Genomic DNA, 17594 nt, shown 5'->3' with positions numbered 1-17594 from the left:
TCAATATAAGGCTGGCACTGAGCTACGTAAGGAGATATTCAGACAGATGACCAAAAACTTGGCCAGATTGGTGTCTTAAAGAGGGGGAGCGAGGTAGAGAGGTGGAGTGTTTTAGGGAGGGAATTCTGGCTCCTGGGCAGCTGAAGGCAAGGGCTACCACTGATGGAGCAAATGCAATGGGGATGCTGTTCCAGAGGCGAGATTCAGGTCAGCAATCCTGGATTCAAACCCCCAAGGTATGTTACAAAGCCAGACCAGACCCCAACAATTTTTCTATTTGCTGTTCGCCAGTTGGCTGCTGCATTTGCCTGTGCTATAACCGGTAAAATGCTACTTAATGCAGAGAAGTGTGAAGGAATAATGAGGAGAGGCAATATAAACTGAATGGTACGATTTTAAAGGAATAGGGAAACCTGTACGTTCACAAGTTTTTGATGTTTGCAGGACAAATTGATTGAGTTTTCAGGAGAGCATTTGTGACATTTTTGTTTTATTAAATGAGACATCGAGTACAATAAGTTACGATGGTTTAAATCACTAGTTAGCCCTCAGTAAGAGTGCTGCATCCCAGTCTGGGGATCACACTTTCAGAAGGACGGAGGGTTGCCAGCGTGGAGTGATGAATTTCGGGAATGAACGAAAGGCTGGAATTGGGAGGAACATAGCCACCTTGAGGGTGTGGAGGGCTGGAGGAGGTTACAGGGTTAGGGAGAGGGAAAGAAACCAAGGACCGTCTTGAACACAAGAATGAGAATGAAAACAAAAACCAAGGCCAGAAATTGTTTCCCACTTCACTCACGCTCATTAATAAACTCATCAGGCGATGGTAACTGTGTCAATTTCCTGACAGAGGGGGCTTAAACCTCAACCTCAGATTGAAGTACGGCCAAGGAAAGTGGGCAGATCCAGTGACACGTAGAGGGACCGAGCAGCCTGACGATAGATGCAGCAAGGTGAAGTCGAAGGCCCTTTATCCAACCTTTGAAACCCGGGCGCAGTCTGAATAATCAAAACAGAAGTCACGGGCACGATTGCACTCAGTAACAGGAAGTTACAGCCGTGTGTTTGTACAAAGAGCAAAGCCATGGCCTTGTCCAGATCCCCTGGGGAGATTGGACCGGATGTCGCCTTTCCCCACTTTGTTTATAGAGCTGCAGAGTCGAGCGGCAACACGGATCCTGTGCAGAGAGAAGCAGAAGGAAACAGAATGATATTAGCCGCTGATAGAGGGAAATTGAATCTCGACTCCAAGAATGGTTTTATTGTATGTTTCCTAAAGCCATTGAGAAAACAGATTTCTGTAGCGCTGTTTAGTGCAGTTTGACACCAACAGCTGACTGTCCTCGTACCGAACAACACACAAACCCTCCTCTGCTGAATGGGCTTTGTTGCACTCCCGTCTTACGATTTATTCTGGGGACGCAGGCGTCGCTGGCAAGGCCGGCATTTATTGCCCATTCCTAGTCACCCTGAGAACGTGGCGGCTGGCTGCCTTCCATACCACCAGTCAAGGTGAAAGCAAGTTACTGCGGGTGCTGGAATCCGAAACAAAAACAGAAAATGCTGGAAAATCTCAGCAGGTCTGACAGCATCTGTGGAAAGAGAATCGAGCCAACGTTTCGAGTCTGGATGACCCTTCGTCAGAGTCCTCCAAGTCATCCAGACTCGAAATATTGGCCAGAATTTTACCGCCTGCCCCACCTCCCCTCCGATTCCGGGGCAGGGGAGGCTCGCAGAACGGAATTCCCCGTTGGCCTCGGGCGGGATTTTACAAGCCTCGCCCGAGCGAGGTCGTAAAATCCCACCCATTATCTCTATTCTCTCTCCACGGATGCTGGAAGACCTGCTGAGATTTTCCACCATTTTCCGTCTTTGTACCAATCAAGGTCGTTTGGCACAACCTTAGTGGTTTTCTCGGCCATTTCAGAGGGTAGTTGAGAGTCAACCACATTGCTGTGGGTCTGGAGTCACGTGTAGACCAGACCAGGGTAAGGACGGCAGATTTCCTTCCCTACAGGACACTAGTGAACCAGGTGGGTTTTTCCGACAATCGAGCAACTTTGTGGTCACTTTAACTAAGACCAAGTTTTTTATTTCCAGATTTGAATTCAAATTTTCAAACTGCAATAGCTGGATTAGAACTTGCGTCTGCAGGACTAATAGCCCAGATAATGTGAGAGATTGTATTTGTCTAGACCCTGGATTCTTAGTCTAGTAAAAGAACCAGGACATGTCCCAACTGGTCACTCGTCCCGTTTGCTTAGTTGCTTTACCAACATCCAAAGTGTTACATCCAAAAGTCTTTGAAGGCGGCAGGACAGATGGAGAAAGTTATTTAAAAAAACATATGGAGCAGGACCTGGGGTGGCACGGTGGCACAGTGGTTAGCACCACTGCCTCACAGCGCCAGGGACCTGGGTTCAATTCCCACCTCGGGTCACTGTCTGTGTGGAGCTTGCACTTTCTCCCCGTGTCTGTGTGGGTTTCCTCCGGGTGTTCCAGTTTCCTCCCTCACTCAAAAGATGTGCTGGTTAGGTTGGTTGGCCATGCTAAATTGCCCTTAGTGTCATGAGGGTAAATACATATTTACCTGGGTGGGATTGTGGTTGGTGCAGACTCGATGGGCCAAATGGCCTCCTTCTGCATTGTAGGGATTCTATGTTTTCTCACTGGAACGACGGAGTTTGAGGGGTGACCTGAGATTATGAGGGGCATGGGCAGAGTGGATAGTCAGAAGCTTTTTCCCAGGGTGGAAAAGTCAATTACTAGGGGGCACAGGTTTAAGGTGCGAAGGGCAAGGTTTAAAGGAGATGTATGAGGCAGATTTTTTACACGGGGTGGTAGGTGCCTGGAACTCGTTGCCGGGGGAGGTAGTGGAAGCGGATACGGTAGTGACTTTTAAGGGGGCATCTTGACAAATACATGAATAGGATGGGAATAGAGGGATATGGTCCCTGGAAGGGTAGGGGGTTTTAGTTCAGTCGGGCAGCATGGTCGGTGCAGGCTTGGAGGGCCGAAGGGCCTGTTCCTGTGCTGTAATTTTCTTTGTTCTTTGTTCTTTGACTTTTGAGGCTGTGTGTTTTCTTCCCTCCCCCTTGGCTGAAGCATTGGGGGGTGGGGGGAGGGGGGGTGTAGCCCAACAGCAGCAATTTAACACTGGAAGCAAAATAAATAGCTTGGAGCTAAGATTTCCTCCCCTCTCACCAAAGTCCTGCCTTAGAGAGCTTTCAGCCAATCGGATTGTGTTTCAGCTCTGTTGTCCCAGCAGCGCCACCCAGAGTTACTGCTGGGACTGCACCCAGAGTTACTGCTGGGACTGCAACCAGTCCCCAGCGCTGGGGAACTCGGAGTGACAGGTAAGTCTGGGGCTGCGGGGGGATAAGGGTGTGAGTGTTGACTAGGGGTCTGGGTTTAAGAGGCCATGGGGCAGGAGGCAGGGTTAAAGATGGCTGGTTCAGGTGGAGGGGGGGGGGCTGTTACCAGGGACGGTGCCTCTCAGGGGCCATGATGGCTAAAGCTGCTGGATTTACCCCATTCCCGCCATGTGAAACACCGATGGTGCGAGATAAAGCCCTTGAGTGGCCATTAATGCACTATTTAAGGGTCTCAACAGGCCCAAGGACAGACCAGCCACCCTGAAGCGCTGTAAATTTCAGATAAGGTTGGGGGCCGCATAGGCAGACAGCAAGAAGGCCGCCCTCTGGATCTTACACATCCCTCCACCTTCAATCCAGCCAGCGAGAGAGTGTAAAACCAAGCCCAACTCTACTTAGGCCTCAGTTAGATTATTCCGGGCATCACACTTTAGGAAGGATGTGAGAGAGGGTACAGAGGATATTTACTGGACCACCGATAAGGGACCTCAGTTACGCGGAGAAGCAGGGGATGCTGGGATTATTTGCCTTAGAGCACAAAAGGTTACAAGGAGATTTGATAGAAGTATTCAAAATCATCAAGGTTTGGATAAGGAGAAACTGTTTCCAACACTGCAAAGGTCGGTAACAAAGAGGACACAGATTTAAGGTAATTGGCAGAAAAGAGAGACAACATGAGGAAAAAGGATTTGCACAGTGAGTTGTGATCTGGAACGCATCGCTTGAAAGGGCATTGAAGCAGATTCAGTTGCAACTTCCAAGAAGAATTGCATAATTACTTGAAGGAAAAAGAATTACAGGGCTATGGGGAAAGAACGGAAGGCTGGGATTAGTTGGACACTCTTTCAAAGAAGCACGAACAATCCTCTTCCTTCAACATACTTCACTTCATCTCCCACGCTAACTCAACCTTTCCCAGGACCTCTGAACTGTGCAAACTCCCCCTTCCTCAGCCATCCGTCCAAACTGAGGAACTCCTGTCGTCTCAGTCTCCCCCCACCCGAACTGCATTACCCCTCTCCACTCAAAGTCCCCCCCCCGAGAACTGCTGCCCTCCTCACCCCTCCCGAGTACAGAACTCCTCCCCTCTCTCAGTCTCCTCTCCAAACTAAGGGACTCCTCACCTCCCTCAGCTTTTTTTTTCTGATTACTAGCCCCAGTGTGATAGCAAAGCCTACCAAAGCTGTACCTAATGTGAGAGGGTGTACTCGGAGCATAAGAGGAACAAAGTGTTTGGATAATAACATTATCCCTGTTAAGAAACACTGTCCAATTGTTTAGAGTCATAGAGTCATAGAGGGTAACAGCATGGAAACAAGCCCTTCGGCCCAACCTGTCCATGCCCGCATTTGGCCAATATCCTTCTATACCCATCTTACCCATGTAACTGTCTAAACGCTTTTTAAAAGACAAAATTGTACCCGTCTCTACTACTACCTCTGGCAGCTTGTTCCAGACGCTCACCACCCTCTGTGTGAACAAATTGCCCCTCTGGACCCTTTTGTATCTCTCCCATCTCACCTTAAACCTACACCCTCTAGTTTTAGACTCCCCTACCTTTGGGGTTTGACGTTCAAAGTCAGTTGAAATGCAACAACAAGTTGCATTTATATAGAATCATAGAATCCCTACAATGCAGAAGAGGACATTCGGCCCATTGGGTCTATACCCAGTAGCTTACCCAGGCCCACTTCCTATTCTGCCCTATCCCTGTAACCCCACACACTTAAAAAGGCTAAGTCACCTATTTTACACATCTTGGGACACTAAGGGACAATTTAACATGGCCAATGCACCTAACCTGCACATCTTTGGACTGTGGGAGGAAACCCACGCAGACACAGGGAGAAAGTGCAAACTCCACACAGACAGTCACCCAAGGCCAGAATTGAACCTGGGTCCCTGGCACTGTGAGGCTGCAGTGTTAACCACTGTGCCACTGTTATATAGCACCCTTAACATAGCAAAATGTTCTAAGGCACTCCATGAAAGTGTAACCAGATAAAAATTGACACCCAGCCAAAGGTGGAGGATAAGTTGGTCAAAGGTTTTGAGGACCGTCTAAAAGGAGGAAAGATAGGTGGAGAGTATTAGAGTCTTGGGCCTAGACAGTGGCCGATGTGGTAATGAAGGCAATGAGGAGTGGACAACAGGCCAGGGTTGATATAATGCTGAGATCCAGAGGTGATAGTTCAGCAATACATGGGTCTCTGATTGCACTGTTACTGGAGGTTGAGCTCAGTCGTGTGATCGGCAGGCTCACAGGTGGCACAGCTGGCAACAACTGGAGAGGCCTAATTGGTGATTTCCTGGGTTAGGCAGGTGGCGATAGCTCGGTGCCCTCAGCCTGCGACGTGACTGCCCCGATCCCAGGGCAGATTGAGATGCCCTTCCGGTGACATTTTCCACTCGACACATCTGGAAAGGTGCAGCAAGTGTTGTGATCATACGCCAAAGGCAGAGTTTGCAGCGGGGTGGGGTGGAGGAGCAGGAGTTAAAGCAGCTCCTCGGTCTGTTATCTTGTGTAAAATGTCATTGCTTCTTCTTTATTTTCAGATTTTCAGAACCCATTTTTCAATGCTTCACCCAATAATAAAACCCAAGCTGCGCCGTTATTGATTGTGAGCAGTCCGACAGTTACCGTGCCTTGTCTGGTCTCCATTCCGTATCTCAATGTCACTCTGCGATTGGTGAGTCTCTTCACTGGCATGCGTTTACAACAGGAGCTCTTTCTGTCCAATTTTCATCCAATAGCAAATTGCATTTGCATAGCGCCTTTAACCTGGTGAAAACACCAAAAGGCATTTTCTGGGAACATATTGGAGACAACAATTTGATACCGATGTAACATATTACATTGTAAGAAAGAGATTAGACTCTTTATTCAACCATTGGCGGCACGGTGGCACAGTGGTTAGCATTGCTGTCTCACAGCGCCAGGGACCCGGGTTCAATTCCGGCCTCGGGTCACTGTCTGTGTGGAGTTTGCACATTCTCCCCGTGTCTGCGTGGGTTTCCCCCGGGTGCTCCGGTTTCCTCCCACAGTCCAAAGATGTGCAGGTTAGGTGGATTGGCCGTGCTAAATTGCCGCTTAGTGTCAAGGGAATTAGCTAAGGTAAATGCATGGGGTTATGGGGATAGGGCCTGGGTGGGATTATTGTCGGTGCAGACTCGATGGGCCAAATGGCCTCCTTCTGCACTGTAAGATTCTATGATCTGTCATCTATGATCTAGAGCAGTCAGCACAGACTTGGACGTAGCTACAGAAAAAATAGATTGCAGTTGATCTGAAATATCTGGACTTCCAAACAATCATCAATAAGGTACGGAACTGTAGAGTCCATGACTAAAGTTAGAGCACATACAGTCAGGGCACAGGTAGCAGGATGGGTCAAAAAGTGGCTACAAGACTGAAATCAGAGACTGGAGATTAAGAGTTGCTACTCAGACTTGAATGAACAGCAAACACTGGAGGTGGTACGTTTGCTAGGGAGAGCAGGGTACTGCTGGAATGAAGAGCTTGTCATATGAGGAATGGTTGAGGACTCTGGGTCTGTACTCGTTGGAGTTTAGAAGGATGAGGGGGGATCTTATTGAAACTTACAGGAAACAGCGAGTCCTGGATAGAGTGGACGGGGAGAGGATATTTCCAGTAGTAGGAAAAACTAAAAACAGAGGGCACAGCCTCAGGCTGAAGGGACGATCCTTTAAAACAGAGATGAGGAGGAATTTCTTCAGCCAGAGAGTGGTGAATCTGTGGAACTCTTTGCCGCAGAAAGCTGTGGAGGCCAGGTCATTGAGTGTCTTTAAGACAGAGATAGATAGGTTCTTGATTAATATGGTTATGGGGAAAAGGCAGGAGAATGGGAATGAGAAAAATATCAGCCATGATTGAATGGTGGAGCAGACTCGATGGGCCAAGTGGCCTAATTCTGCTCCTGTGTCTTATGGTCTTACTAAAGGGACCAAGGTGGGAGAGAGAAGGTACTGCAAGCCCAGGAGTAGAGAAAGTGCCTTTGGCCCAAGGGGAGGGAAGGTGTTGGGAAGAGCCCAATTTGCACTTGGGCACCTGGGGCCAGATGATCAAGCACAAGAAATAGGAACAGAGTAGCCCATTTGACCCCTCAAGCTTGCTTCGCCATTCCTGCTTCAATCATCTAATCCATTTTCCTTTGGACATGATTTGCTAGGGTTTTACAAAGACAATTTCCCCAGATGGAAAAAATGTTATATGGAATAATAAGGAGGGGATGGTTATCCTTCGCCACATACTGGAAAACCTGCTGTACGTTACCTGTGAGACTGTCATTGGTGGCAAATCCTTTGGTACAGCACCCTACTTCATCCAGGTTACAGGTAAGATTCATATTTCCTGTCCATTTCTCTCTGGGGTTGAAGTTGTGAAATCTAATGCATAGAGCCAGTAAATCCTCACAGTCTAAACACTGGGATTCATTTCTAAAGCAATCGAATTGAAAAGCAAGAAAGTTATGTTAAACTTGGATCAAACCTTGGCTAAACCACACTCGGTTCCACCCTGGACAGTTCTTGACTCCATATTAAAAAAGAACTGATGTAGAGGCACTGGAAAAGGTGCACAAATGATGTACTCGAACAATGCCAGATCAGAAAGGGTGTACCTATGGGCGCTAGAGCTCAATTCTCAAGGTCAAGGAAGACCGTGAGTTAGCATCATAGAGGTCTTTAAGATTATATAAAGATGGCAGATGTAAAAAGACAGACAGGATTTTCTACCACCCAGGGGCGGCATGGTGGCACAGTGGTTAGCACTGCTGCCTCACAGCGCCAGGGGCCCAGGTTCGATTCCCAGCTTGGGTCACTCTCTGTGTGGAGTTTGCACATTCTCCCCATGTCTGCGTGGGTTTCCTCCCGTAGTCCAAAGATGTGCGGGTTAGGTGGATTGGCTGTGCTAAATTGCCCCTTAGTATCATGGGGATTAGAAAGGTAAATACGTGGGATTGCAGGGATAGGGCCTTGGGGGAGAATTGTTGCCAGTGCAGGTTCAATGGGCCAAATGGCCTCCTTCTGCACTAGGGATTCTATGATATTCTACGAAGGGGCCAGAAAATCCTGCCCGATGCTTCCGCCTGCCGAGGAGACCTAAGGGGTAGGATTCAGGAGAAACTTCTTTATCCGGAGAGTGGTTGAGAATATGGAACTCACTAACATAGGGCTGAATAGTAGAGATACTTTAAGGAAAACCTAGCGAATGAGGGGAGAAGGAGTAGAAAGGTGTACTGGTGGGTTAGAGGAAGGAGACAAGTGAGAAGCATAAACACCAATGTGACCTTTTTCTCTGGGATTGATAAGCTTTTGTTTGGCAATATTATTCAGGGTTATAAGACCAGGCTGATTAATTAAAGTTAAGATATAACTCACCCATGAACTAATTGAATCGCAGAACAGGCACAAGGGGCTGAATGGCCTCTTCCTTTTCACATATTCCTAAATAAAAGGAAGTTAATATGCATGAGTCAAATTTCTAGCCTTTGACTATGAGGGGGAAAGAACAATTTTTGGGGGGATGTTAAAGTTGTGACTTTTTGACCAAAATACTGTTTAACCACACTGTCCGCCATTGTTTCTGTGTCTTGCCTAAAGGACAAGTGATATACAAGTTCACACTGAAACCCGCTCGCCCCGAGCTGGTGGTTGGGGAGAGGCTGGTTCTAAACTGCACCATCGAGGCGGAATTCAACGTGGTCATTGACTTTCAGTGGGAATACCCTGGAAAAAGGGTAAGGTGGCAAGTTTCCGGTTTTGTAATCAGTTTGTGTAATCTTTCATTCGTTCATGGGAGGTGGCAAGGCCAGCATTTGTTGCCCGTACCTTAAAACCCCCTGAGAAGGCAATATGGAATAACTCGCCAGGAGAGAGACTGAGTGAGATCCTGTACCCAGCACGTACAGTGTTCAGGCGCGTCACGCACAGACGCTCCATCAGGCAAAGGTAACTGACCATTCGTCATTTAGAATCATGGAATCCCTACAGTGCAGAAGGAGGCCATTCGGCCCATCAAGCCTACACCGACTCTCCCATAGAGCTTCCCACCCAGGCCTTTTTTCCCGTAACCCCACATATTTACCCTGCTAATGCTGCTAACCTACAGGTCTTGGGACGCTAAGGGGCAATTTATCATGGAAAAATCCACCTAACCTGCACATCTTTGGACTGTGGGAGGAAGCCGGAGCACCCGGAGGAAACCCACGCAGACACGGGGAGAACGTGCAAACTCCACACAGACAGTCACCCAAGGCCGGAACTAAACCAGGGTCCCTGGCGCTGTGAGGCAGCAGTGCTAACCACTCTGCCGCCGTGCCGTCCTACTGAAGTCAATTGCAAGGGTGTTGCTTATAATGCAGTGAAGGTGCCAGCTGTTAAGAGCGATTCAGTCAGTTTGCTGCATCGCAACAAAGTGGGGTTAATAACTTTGTCCTCTCTACCATTTTAAAGATTCCACTAATTTCAGATATATTGAGGTGTTTATTAGCATCTCAGTATCACGGTGACACTGTTTACATTGGCAAGTGTGGTGAAGTAGTGGCTCAGTGATGAACCACAGACATTCACTGGCCCTCATTCAGGCTCCAGGATTCTATTATAAAAGGAAAACACTGCTGGCAATCTAAAATCACTACAGAAAACGCTGGAAAATCTCAGCAGATCTGACAGCATCTGTGGAGCTAGAAGCAGGGTTCAAGTTTTACATTTGTAAATTCGATGAGGATTTACATGGGGGTCAAGGGGATAGAGTCTGAGTGGGATGGGCCAAATGGCCTCCTTCTGCACTGTAAGGATTCTATGTCCGTGTCTTCTATGGATTCTATGTAAGACTCCCCTTCTGAGCTTTATTTTATTTTATTTTTTCTCCACCACCTGCCCAAGTGCTGAGTCCAGGGTACAGCTGGAACCTAACTGGTGATTGATGGTATTTAATCGAGACTTTGCTCTGATACAGTGCACTGCAGACTGGGCAAGTCTCATTAATACCAATACTGAAGGGAAAATTATGAGGACTGCTTGTATAGATTTGCCCTGTACTCCTTTGTATATGAGGTTTAAATGGTAATCTAATTGAGGTGTGTAAGATGATGAAGAGATTTGATTGGAAAAATAAGGGGCATCTTTTGGTGAAAATTGGATAGATAAGAGAGAAACTACTTCCTCTGGTAGGGGCAGAATGGACCTTAAATTGAGTGTCAGGCAATAAAGGAGTGAAATGAGGAAGTCTACGTCACAAATCTCATAAGGGAGATTGGTAGATTTCTGTCAGGTTGGGGTATTAAGGGCTACAGGACCAAGACAGCTGGCTAAAGTTAAGGTACAGATCAGCCAAGGTCAAAAAGGGGCAATAGGCTCAAGGGGCTGAATGGCCTCCTCCTGTTCCTGTGAATATTTCAATGCATTAAATGCTGATTAGTGTCACCGTCTTGTTCCTGGACGTTTTGACCTATGTGTGAGTTAATGAACACTGTTTTGTTTTTTTTCGCCCGACCCAGGCTGATCGACCAGTGATGATTTCCTCGCAAAAACGTGAGTTGAACGAAGGGTTAGAGCTAAGCAGCACCTTGGTCATTAACAACATGACGGAGGCAGATCAGGGCGCCTACATTTGCAAGGCCAATAATGGCTTCAACATCAAGGAAGGAAAGGCAGAGGTCATTGTGCATGGTAAGGACATACAACTTCCCCAGTGGTTGAGTGGATACCTCAATGTTCCCCAATGTGGTCCAGGGTAATGTTTGACCCTCTTTGTATACAAGGGAGAGCACGTCATCACCGGGAGAGAAGGGGATGTCATTCTGCTCGAAATGCACAATTGAGTTTAAACAGCAACTTTCTGAACCTTGGGAAGTCCCAACTCGTTTCACAGCAACGCAGCACTTCCCAGGATGTTTGCTCACTTGAGTCAGGATATTGTGATGATATTGTGCGATTGATATATTTCATGGTAAGAAGTCTCACAACACCAGGTTAAAGTCCAACAGGCTTAATTGGAATCACGAGCTTTCGGGGCGCTACTCCTTCATCAGGTGAGTGATGAAGGAGCAGCACTCCAAAAGCTTATGATTCCAAATAAACCTGTTGGACTTTAACCTGATGTTGTGAGACTTCTTACCGTACCCACCCCAGTCCAAGGCCGGCATTTCCACATCATGATATATTTCATGTTTCTGAAGAATATTTTAAGGTTCCATTTTTATTTCTACCGGCAGTCAATATGTCTGGAGGGAATGCAGCTCAGATGCTGAGAAAGCAGAATAATTACTCCGTTTAGCAATGTAGTATTTATTTAGCAAAAGGCTAATGCACTCTTGTTTATAAATAGAGAGGATTTTTTGATTAAAGTACTAAACGTTGAGTGTAGGTATACAAGGTCATATGATCACGAGATTGATGGGAGGAGCAGATTTTGTAAGAGAGAGAAAAACAGCTTTGTGGTTAGTTTCTGGCTGGGGCTGTTTGAAGACACAAGTCTGCAGGTTGCTCTGAAAATCAAAACCTCTCTCAAGGCTTCAAGATTTAAAGCAATTTAAAGCAAGTATGCCCGGGTTTGCCAACAGTATTTAAAGTGGGTTTAAGTCTATGGCAAGACTGTTGCTTATTTGGAACTGAAATAGTGATAAGTTAAAAGTTGGAGTTGTTTCTTTTCATGTTTAAAGAGTGTTCAACTGTTAAAAGTGAAATCTCGCTGAAAGCGTTGGGACCAGAAGATGAGATGCACGTGGCTGGGAGGCCGGAGAGTCCCGCCCCTGATGTCCAACATACCTCTGGTCAACTGGACAACACAAAGAAGTGAACATTCACCCTGATAAAAGAAAGAATGTCTGTTTATAGAACACCTCATTTATGTTCATTTTGCTTCATTTTGTTAGAGTTATGCTTAAAATGCATTATGAATAAAGCTCATTTTGATAAAACATTCTGAATTTAGTCGGATGCAAATGAAGATTTCCATATTGTAATCAGCTCCATGCCAATTTCCGGTGCGGAGCTGTTAATGCTGAAAATCTTGGTCACAGAGACTCCCGGAGACCATGGGGGAAGGCCGTAAAACGCCCCCCCGCTGATGTCTCCCAGCCCATTGCACTACTGGGCTGGGAAAATTGCCCCCACAGTTTGTAAATTTAATCACAAACTAGGATTGGGCAGCACTCAGTCCCAGATTAAGCTGCTGCTAATGTTTTTTGCAACATTCTTTTCTTGATTTGTCTTCGATCCTCACTTTATCCAGAAAAGCCCTTTATCCGTGTGGATTACGAGAAGAGTTCGGTCATCGAGGCGATAGTGGGACAGAAAAATGTGAGGCTTCCTGTGAGGATCCGAGCTTACCCCCAGCCTGAGATCAAATGGTGAGGATAATCTGAGCGTACAGATTGCAGTGTGAATGGAGAAAACCTTTACAATGTCATCAGCTGAATATTTCTGTTTATTCCTTAATAAGCACATTCCGCATTCCAAATAAATCCCGTCATAAATATCACTTCCTAATTCATGTTTATTTTGCTCTTCTCCCCTCCCCGTCTCCTCTATCCCTCCTTAACTCTGTCCTCCTCCTCCTGTTCTCCACATCTCCCATCTCTCTACCCTCTTTTCCCCTTCCTCCTTCACATCCTCATCCATTTTCCCTTCCTGACCTCCTCCCTCTTCACTCTCTCTCTCCCCCACCTCTATTCTCCCCTCTTCTTCATCCTCTTCTCTCCATCTCAATGCCTCCTTTATTCACTCATCTGCTCTGCCCCTCTCCATCCCTCCTCCTTTCTCTTTCCCTCTCTCCATGGCCTTCTCTCTCCCTCCCTCCTCCACCCCTCCCACTCACTCCCTCTCCATCTCAATTCCCCTCTTCTAGTCTCCCTCCCTTCTCCATCTTTCTCACTCACCCCCTCCGTTTATCTCAATCCCCCTCTTCCTCTTTCTCTCCCTCTGCCGCTCAGTGTTGAGTGTTGCCAGGAGCCACCAAACGTATGTTTTGTTTCAGGTTCAAAAATGAAAGGTTTATCAGCAAAAGTCCAACGTTCAACAAGGTGAAAGTCTCTCCGTTGGGTTTGGTGATTGCGGAGGTGGGAGTGCAGGACGCAGGAAATTACACCATCGTGCTCCGGAACAGCAAAGCCAAACTAGAGGAACATCTCCAACTGGAGCTCATAGTCAATGGTAAGACACCATCGGAATTCCCTTCCAAAACTGGCATCATCGGAATAGTTCCCAATCACTTTACATTTGGGTAGAGTCATAGAGGTTTACAGCATGGAAACAGGCCCTTCGGCCCAACTTGTCCATGCAGCCTTTTTTTTTAACGACTAAGCTAGTCCCAATTGTCCGTGTTTGGCCCATATCCCTCTATACCCATCCTAACCATGTAACTGTCTAAATGCTTTTTAAAAGACAAAATTGTACCCATCCAGCATTAGTATTAGGCTCCAGGAACGTGGGTTCCATTCCAGCCTTGGGTGACTGTGTGGAGTTTGCATGTTCTCCCCGTGACTGCATAGGTTTCCTCCGGGTATTCCAGTTTCCTCCCATAGTCCAAAGATGTGCAGGTTAGGTGAATTGGCCAGGCTAAATTGCCCCTTAGTGTCCAAAGATGGATTAGCCATGGATTAGAAATGTGTGGGATTACAGGGATAGGGCGCAGGAGAGGGCCTGGTACTATGTCAGAAAGTCGGTGCATACTCAATGGGCCGAATGGCCTCTTCTGCACTGTAGGGGATTATATGGTTCTATGATCCTCACTGGTAACCACACTCTCCGCTAGTAATAACCCTGATCTGTATTGACTCTTTCTCTTCCCAATTCATTGAGCCACAGTAAAACATTTAAACTCGTTTAGATAGTTCATTCAGTGCTGCAAACATGGAGCCTTACTGTATTTCTCATTGGTAGAGGCGGGGTGGGGGGGAAAGGGTCAGTGTCACAGTGGGGTGAGGGGAGTGGGGGTTAATGTCACACTGGGGGAATTGCTTGTCACACTGCTAGGCTATCCCTGTCACACTGGGAATGTGGTCCCTGTCATATTGGGGAGGTGGGGGGGGGGGGGGGGGGGGCGGGATGAGGATGTATTAACGCTATACTGAGGGAGTGGATGGGAGTGTAAGTGCCACATTTGGGTGGGGCTGGGGAGGGGGGCGGTGGAAACTGACTAATTGAAGAATTAATTTTGAAACCTACACGGCCTCACAAAATTGGGCAGTGCTGAGTGAACAGGAGATACACTAAAGCTTCAATATTAAGTTTGAAGCTATGATTGTCCTGGCTTCTTCCAAACTCAAATCCCAAAGATGAGACAGGAACAGCAAATCCATTCATGAAGCCCTCAAACCTTCGAAGCAAATGCCTCAAGATAGCACTCAGAGTTACGGTGTGACTTTCCTCAACAAGGTGCCTGACACCTCACTCAAAAGTCTCCAAATTAAACTATTGCCAAATCTTCACCCGTAGAGCTTAACCAATAAGGATCCACATCGTTAACCCAAAGTTGCACATGCACAGCTCAGGGGAAAAAGACCCAGGGGCTAATTTTAAACGAATGCTCCCAATCCCATGATTGTAGCCAACCAATCCTATTAGTTTGCCAATACCGAATTAGGATAAATATAACCTCATGATAGGGTAGAGTGTACAGGGACTGTGGAAAGAGATTAAATGAGTGGGTAGAGTCCTGAATAGGGTACAGTGTACTAGGGCTGTGGGAGGAGATTCAATGGGTGTGTCAAGACCATGATAGGGTCGACTGTACATGGGCTTTGATAGGGATTAAATGGGTGGTTTGAGTCAATAATAGGACAGGGTGCACATGGATAAGAGTCCAGAAGATCTTTAGAAGCAGAAATAGGCCATTCAGTCCATTGAGTCTGTTCTGCCATTCAATAAGATGATGGCAAATCTGATTTTGGCCTTAACAATTACCCTTGACTCCCTTGTCAATCAAAGATCTGTCAAACTCAGCCTTGAATATATTCAATCACTCAGTTTTCACTGTTCTGAAGAAGAGAATTCCAAAAGCAATGACCCTCTGAGAGAAGAAATTTCTCCTCATCTCTGTCTTAAGGAAAACATTTACCTTTAAACTGTATCCCCTATTTCTAGATTCCCCTATGAGAAGAAACACTCTCCCGTCGAGTCCTCTCAGAACTTTATGTGCTTAAATATGATCATCTCTTATTCTACTAAAGGTCAGTGAGGATAGGCCCAAACTGATCACCTTTCCTCATAAGACAATCCCTTCATCCCAGGAATCAGCTTTGTGAACCTTCTCCAAACTGCTTCCAAAGCAAGAATATCCTTCTTTTAGTAATATTCCAGGTTTATTGATGTGATCTACCTCAATTACTTTGATTCTCCATCATTACATAATTCCAAGCAGTTTAACTGATGAAGATTGGAGTAGATATGAAGACACTGGGGTTCATGTGAGACATGGGGAGACATGAAGATACTGGGATTGACCTGAGGACACTGGGGTTTACATAAAGACAAGATGGTTCATGTGAAGAAATGAGATAGACATGAAGATACTGGGATTCATGTGAAGACACTGAGGTTCATGTGAAGTTGCTGGGATGGACGTGAAGACACTGGGATAGATATAAAGACACTGGGGTTCATATGAAGATACTAAGGTCGAAGTGCATGAGCAATATTTACAAAATCTTTTTCATAATTTCACTGGAATGATAAAAAGCTGTATTGCAGAGGGGAAGTTTCTATATCGGGGGGATTTCTGTACAGAGAGACGGTTTATGCATGAGGGGAGATTACTATAATGAGAGAGGGGGGGTTATATAGAAGGGGGGGGGATTTCCATACTGGAAGGAGGATTTATATAGAGAGAGAATTTCTACATTGAAGGGTTTCTATATCGCCCAGGTTCAATATTAGTTAGTGATCATTTGAGCGACCATCTCACCGACTCTGTCCAACCAATCACCTGCTTTTTTCTTTACCTCCAACAGTTCCACCTCAGATTCACGAGAAGGAAGTGGCTTCCCCGACCAACATCTACCCACGTGGAAGTCGCCAGACTCTGACCTGCACCGTTTACGGGGTCCCGGCTCCTGCGAAAATACAGTGGCACTGGAGGCCATGGGGACCCTGTGGTTTAAAGTCCTATCGAAGCCTGTGAGTAAACATGAATCACAGATCAAAATGAATACAGTCAAACTCTGGCCTTGTTGCCAGCTCTTGCAGTAGCTTACACCTATCAATTTGTCCAAGTTTTCTGTCATGTAGGCATATGATATGATAGCTCTCATTGTGAGGGAGTTGAAGATCCAGCTCCTGGCCAATGGCCAGCTGCCTCCCACCGTGAGTAAAGGCCATTGGGCGGCCGGAGAATCCCACCCTGAGGTTTTCCCAGTGCCTGGTGACTGTAATAGATTCTAGCATTTTCCCAGCTACTGACGTCAGGCAACCTGACACAGACTTTCCTCTTTTCTCTCCCACTTCTCGCTTGAACAGCAGGGTGACATTTGTTCCAAACCACGTGGAACATTCTAGAATCCAAGTGATCTGAAAGATCAAAACCAGTGCATCCTTCGCCTTAGGCAGTCCCTCAGCTTCCACTCTGGTCTGATGGGTTCTAGTTGGCAGGCTCTGCCACATGCAGGGCAGGTGGCACTTGGTAAATTGGGTAGATTTGTTATTGTAAGGTTTGGGTGCTCTCCCCGTGCCTCAACTTCACTTGTGCAAGTTCCCGATGAAGTCTCTTAATGTGTCCGGTGCCTTCCCGAATAAACCTTTTCTTTCTTGGCTGATCACAAGCCAAGGCTCCTGTTAGTCAGCAGGGATATTTGACCTCTTCACAGATTCTCTGAGGACATCCCAAAAGCGTCTCCGCTGTCCTCCTGAGAGTCTTCACGAACAGTTTCAAGCAGACGAGCAACATGTCCCGTCCAGCAGAACTGGACTTTGAGTGATTATCGCCTCAGTGTTGGACCTATTGTCTTGGGAAGGGAGCTGCTATTGGATCACCTTTCATGACTCCACAGTTGGAGGATCTTGCAAAGGCACTGTTGGTGAGATTTCCCCAGTGCTTTGAGGTGACTGCTGTAACTTGTTCTAAGTCTCTGAAGCATTTAGGAGCACGGGGATCACTGCTGCCCAGTAAACTGTGAATTTAGTCTTGGGTTTGAGATTCTGGTCCACAAATACTCATGTCCTCAGTCAGATACGATGAGCAATTTTATTGTCTGCTTTCGC

The 17594-nt window shown here is 46.6% G+C and overlaps 1 protein-coding gene and 1 long non-coding RNA gene across 2 annotated transcripts in view; one reads left to right on the top strand and one right to left on the bottom strand.

Moving 5' to 3' along the window:
* flt4 (fms related receptor tyrosine kinase 4) overlaps nt 1–17594 on the top strand; it is a 374492-nt gene that overhangs the window by 300556 nt on the left and 56342 nt on the right. Inside the window, exons 5-11 of the mRNA XM_078231815.1 lie at nt 5931–6064; nt 7565–7730; nt 8997–9133; nt 10895–11066; nt 12631–12748; nt 13375–13550; nt 16349–16514. Coding sequence (XP_078087941.1) covers nt 5931–6064; nt 7565–7730; nt 8997–9133; nt 10895–11066; nt 12631–12748; nt 13375–13550; nt 16349–16514 — 1069 coding nt within the window. The remainder of the gene's footprint in view (nt 1–5930; nt 6065–7564; nt 7731–8996; nt 9134–10894; nt 11067–12630; nt 12749–13374; nt 13551–16348; nt 16515–17594) is intronic.
* On the bottom strand, nt 282–13394 carry LOC144505670 (uncharacterized). The gene is made up of 3 exons (XR_013499834.1): nt 13277–13394; nt 6016–6156; nt 282–1178 (listed from the first exon to the last, which is right to left on the bottom strand). It is a non-coding gene; the product is annotated as an uncharacterized LOC144505670 (long non-coding RNA).

The sequence above is a fragment of the Mustelus asterias genome, chromosome 16 (assembly GCF_964213995.1).
Source record: "Mustelus asterias chromosome 16, sMusAst1.hap1.1, whole genome shotgun sequence".
Classification (NCBI taxonomy): Eukaryota; Metazoa; Chordata; class Chondrichthyes; order Carcharhiniformes; family Triakidae; genus Mustelus; species Mustelus asterias.
This window is presented reverse-complemented; position numbering and strand designations above follow the sequence as displayed.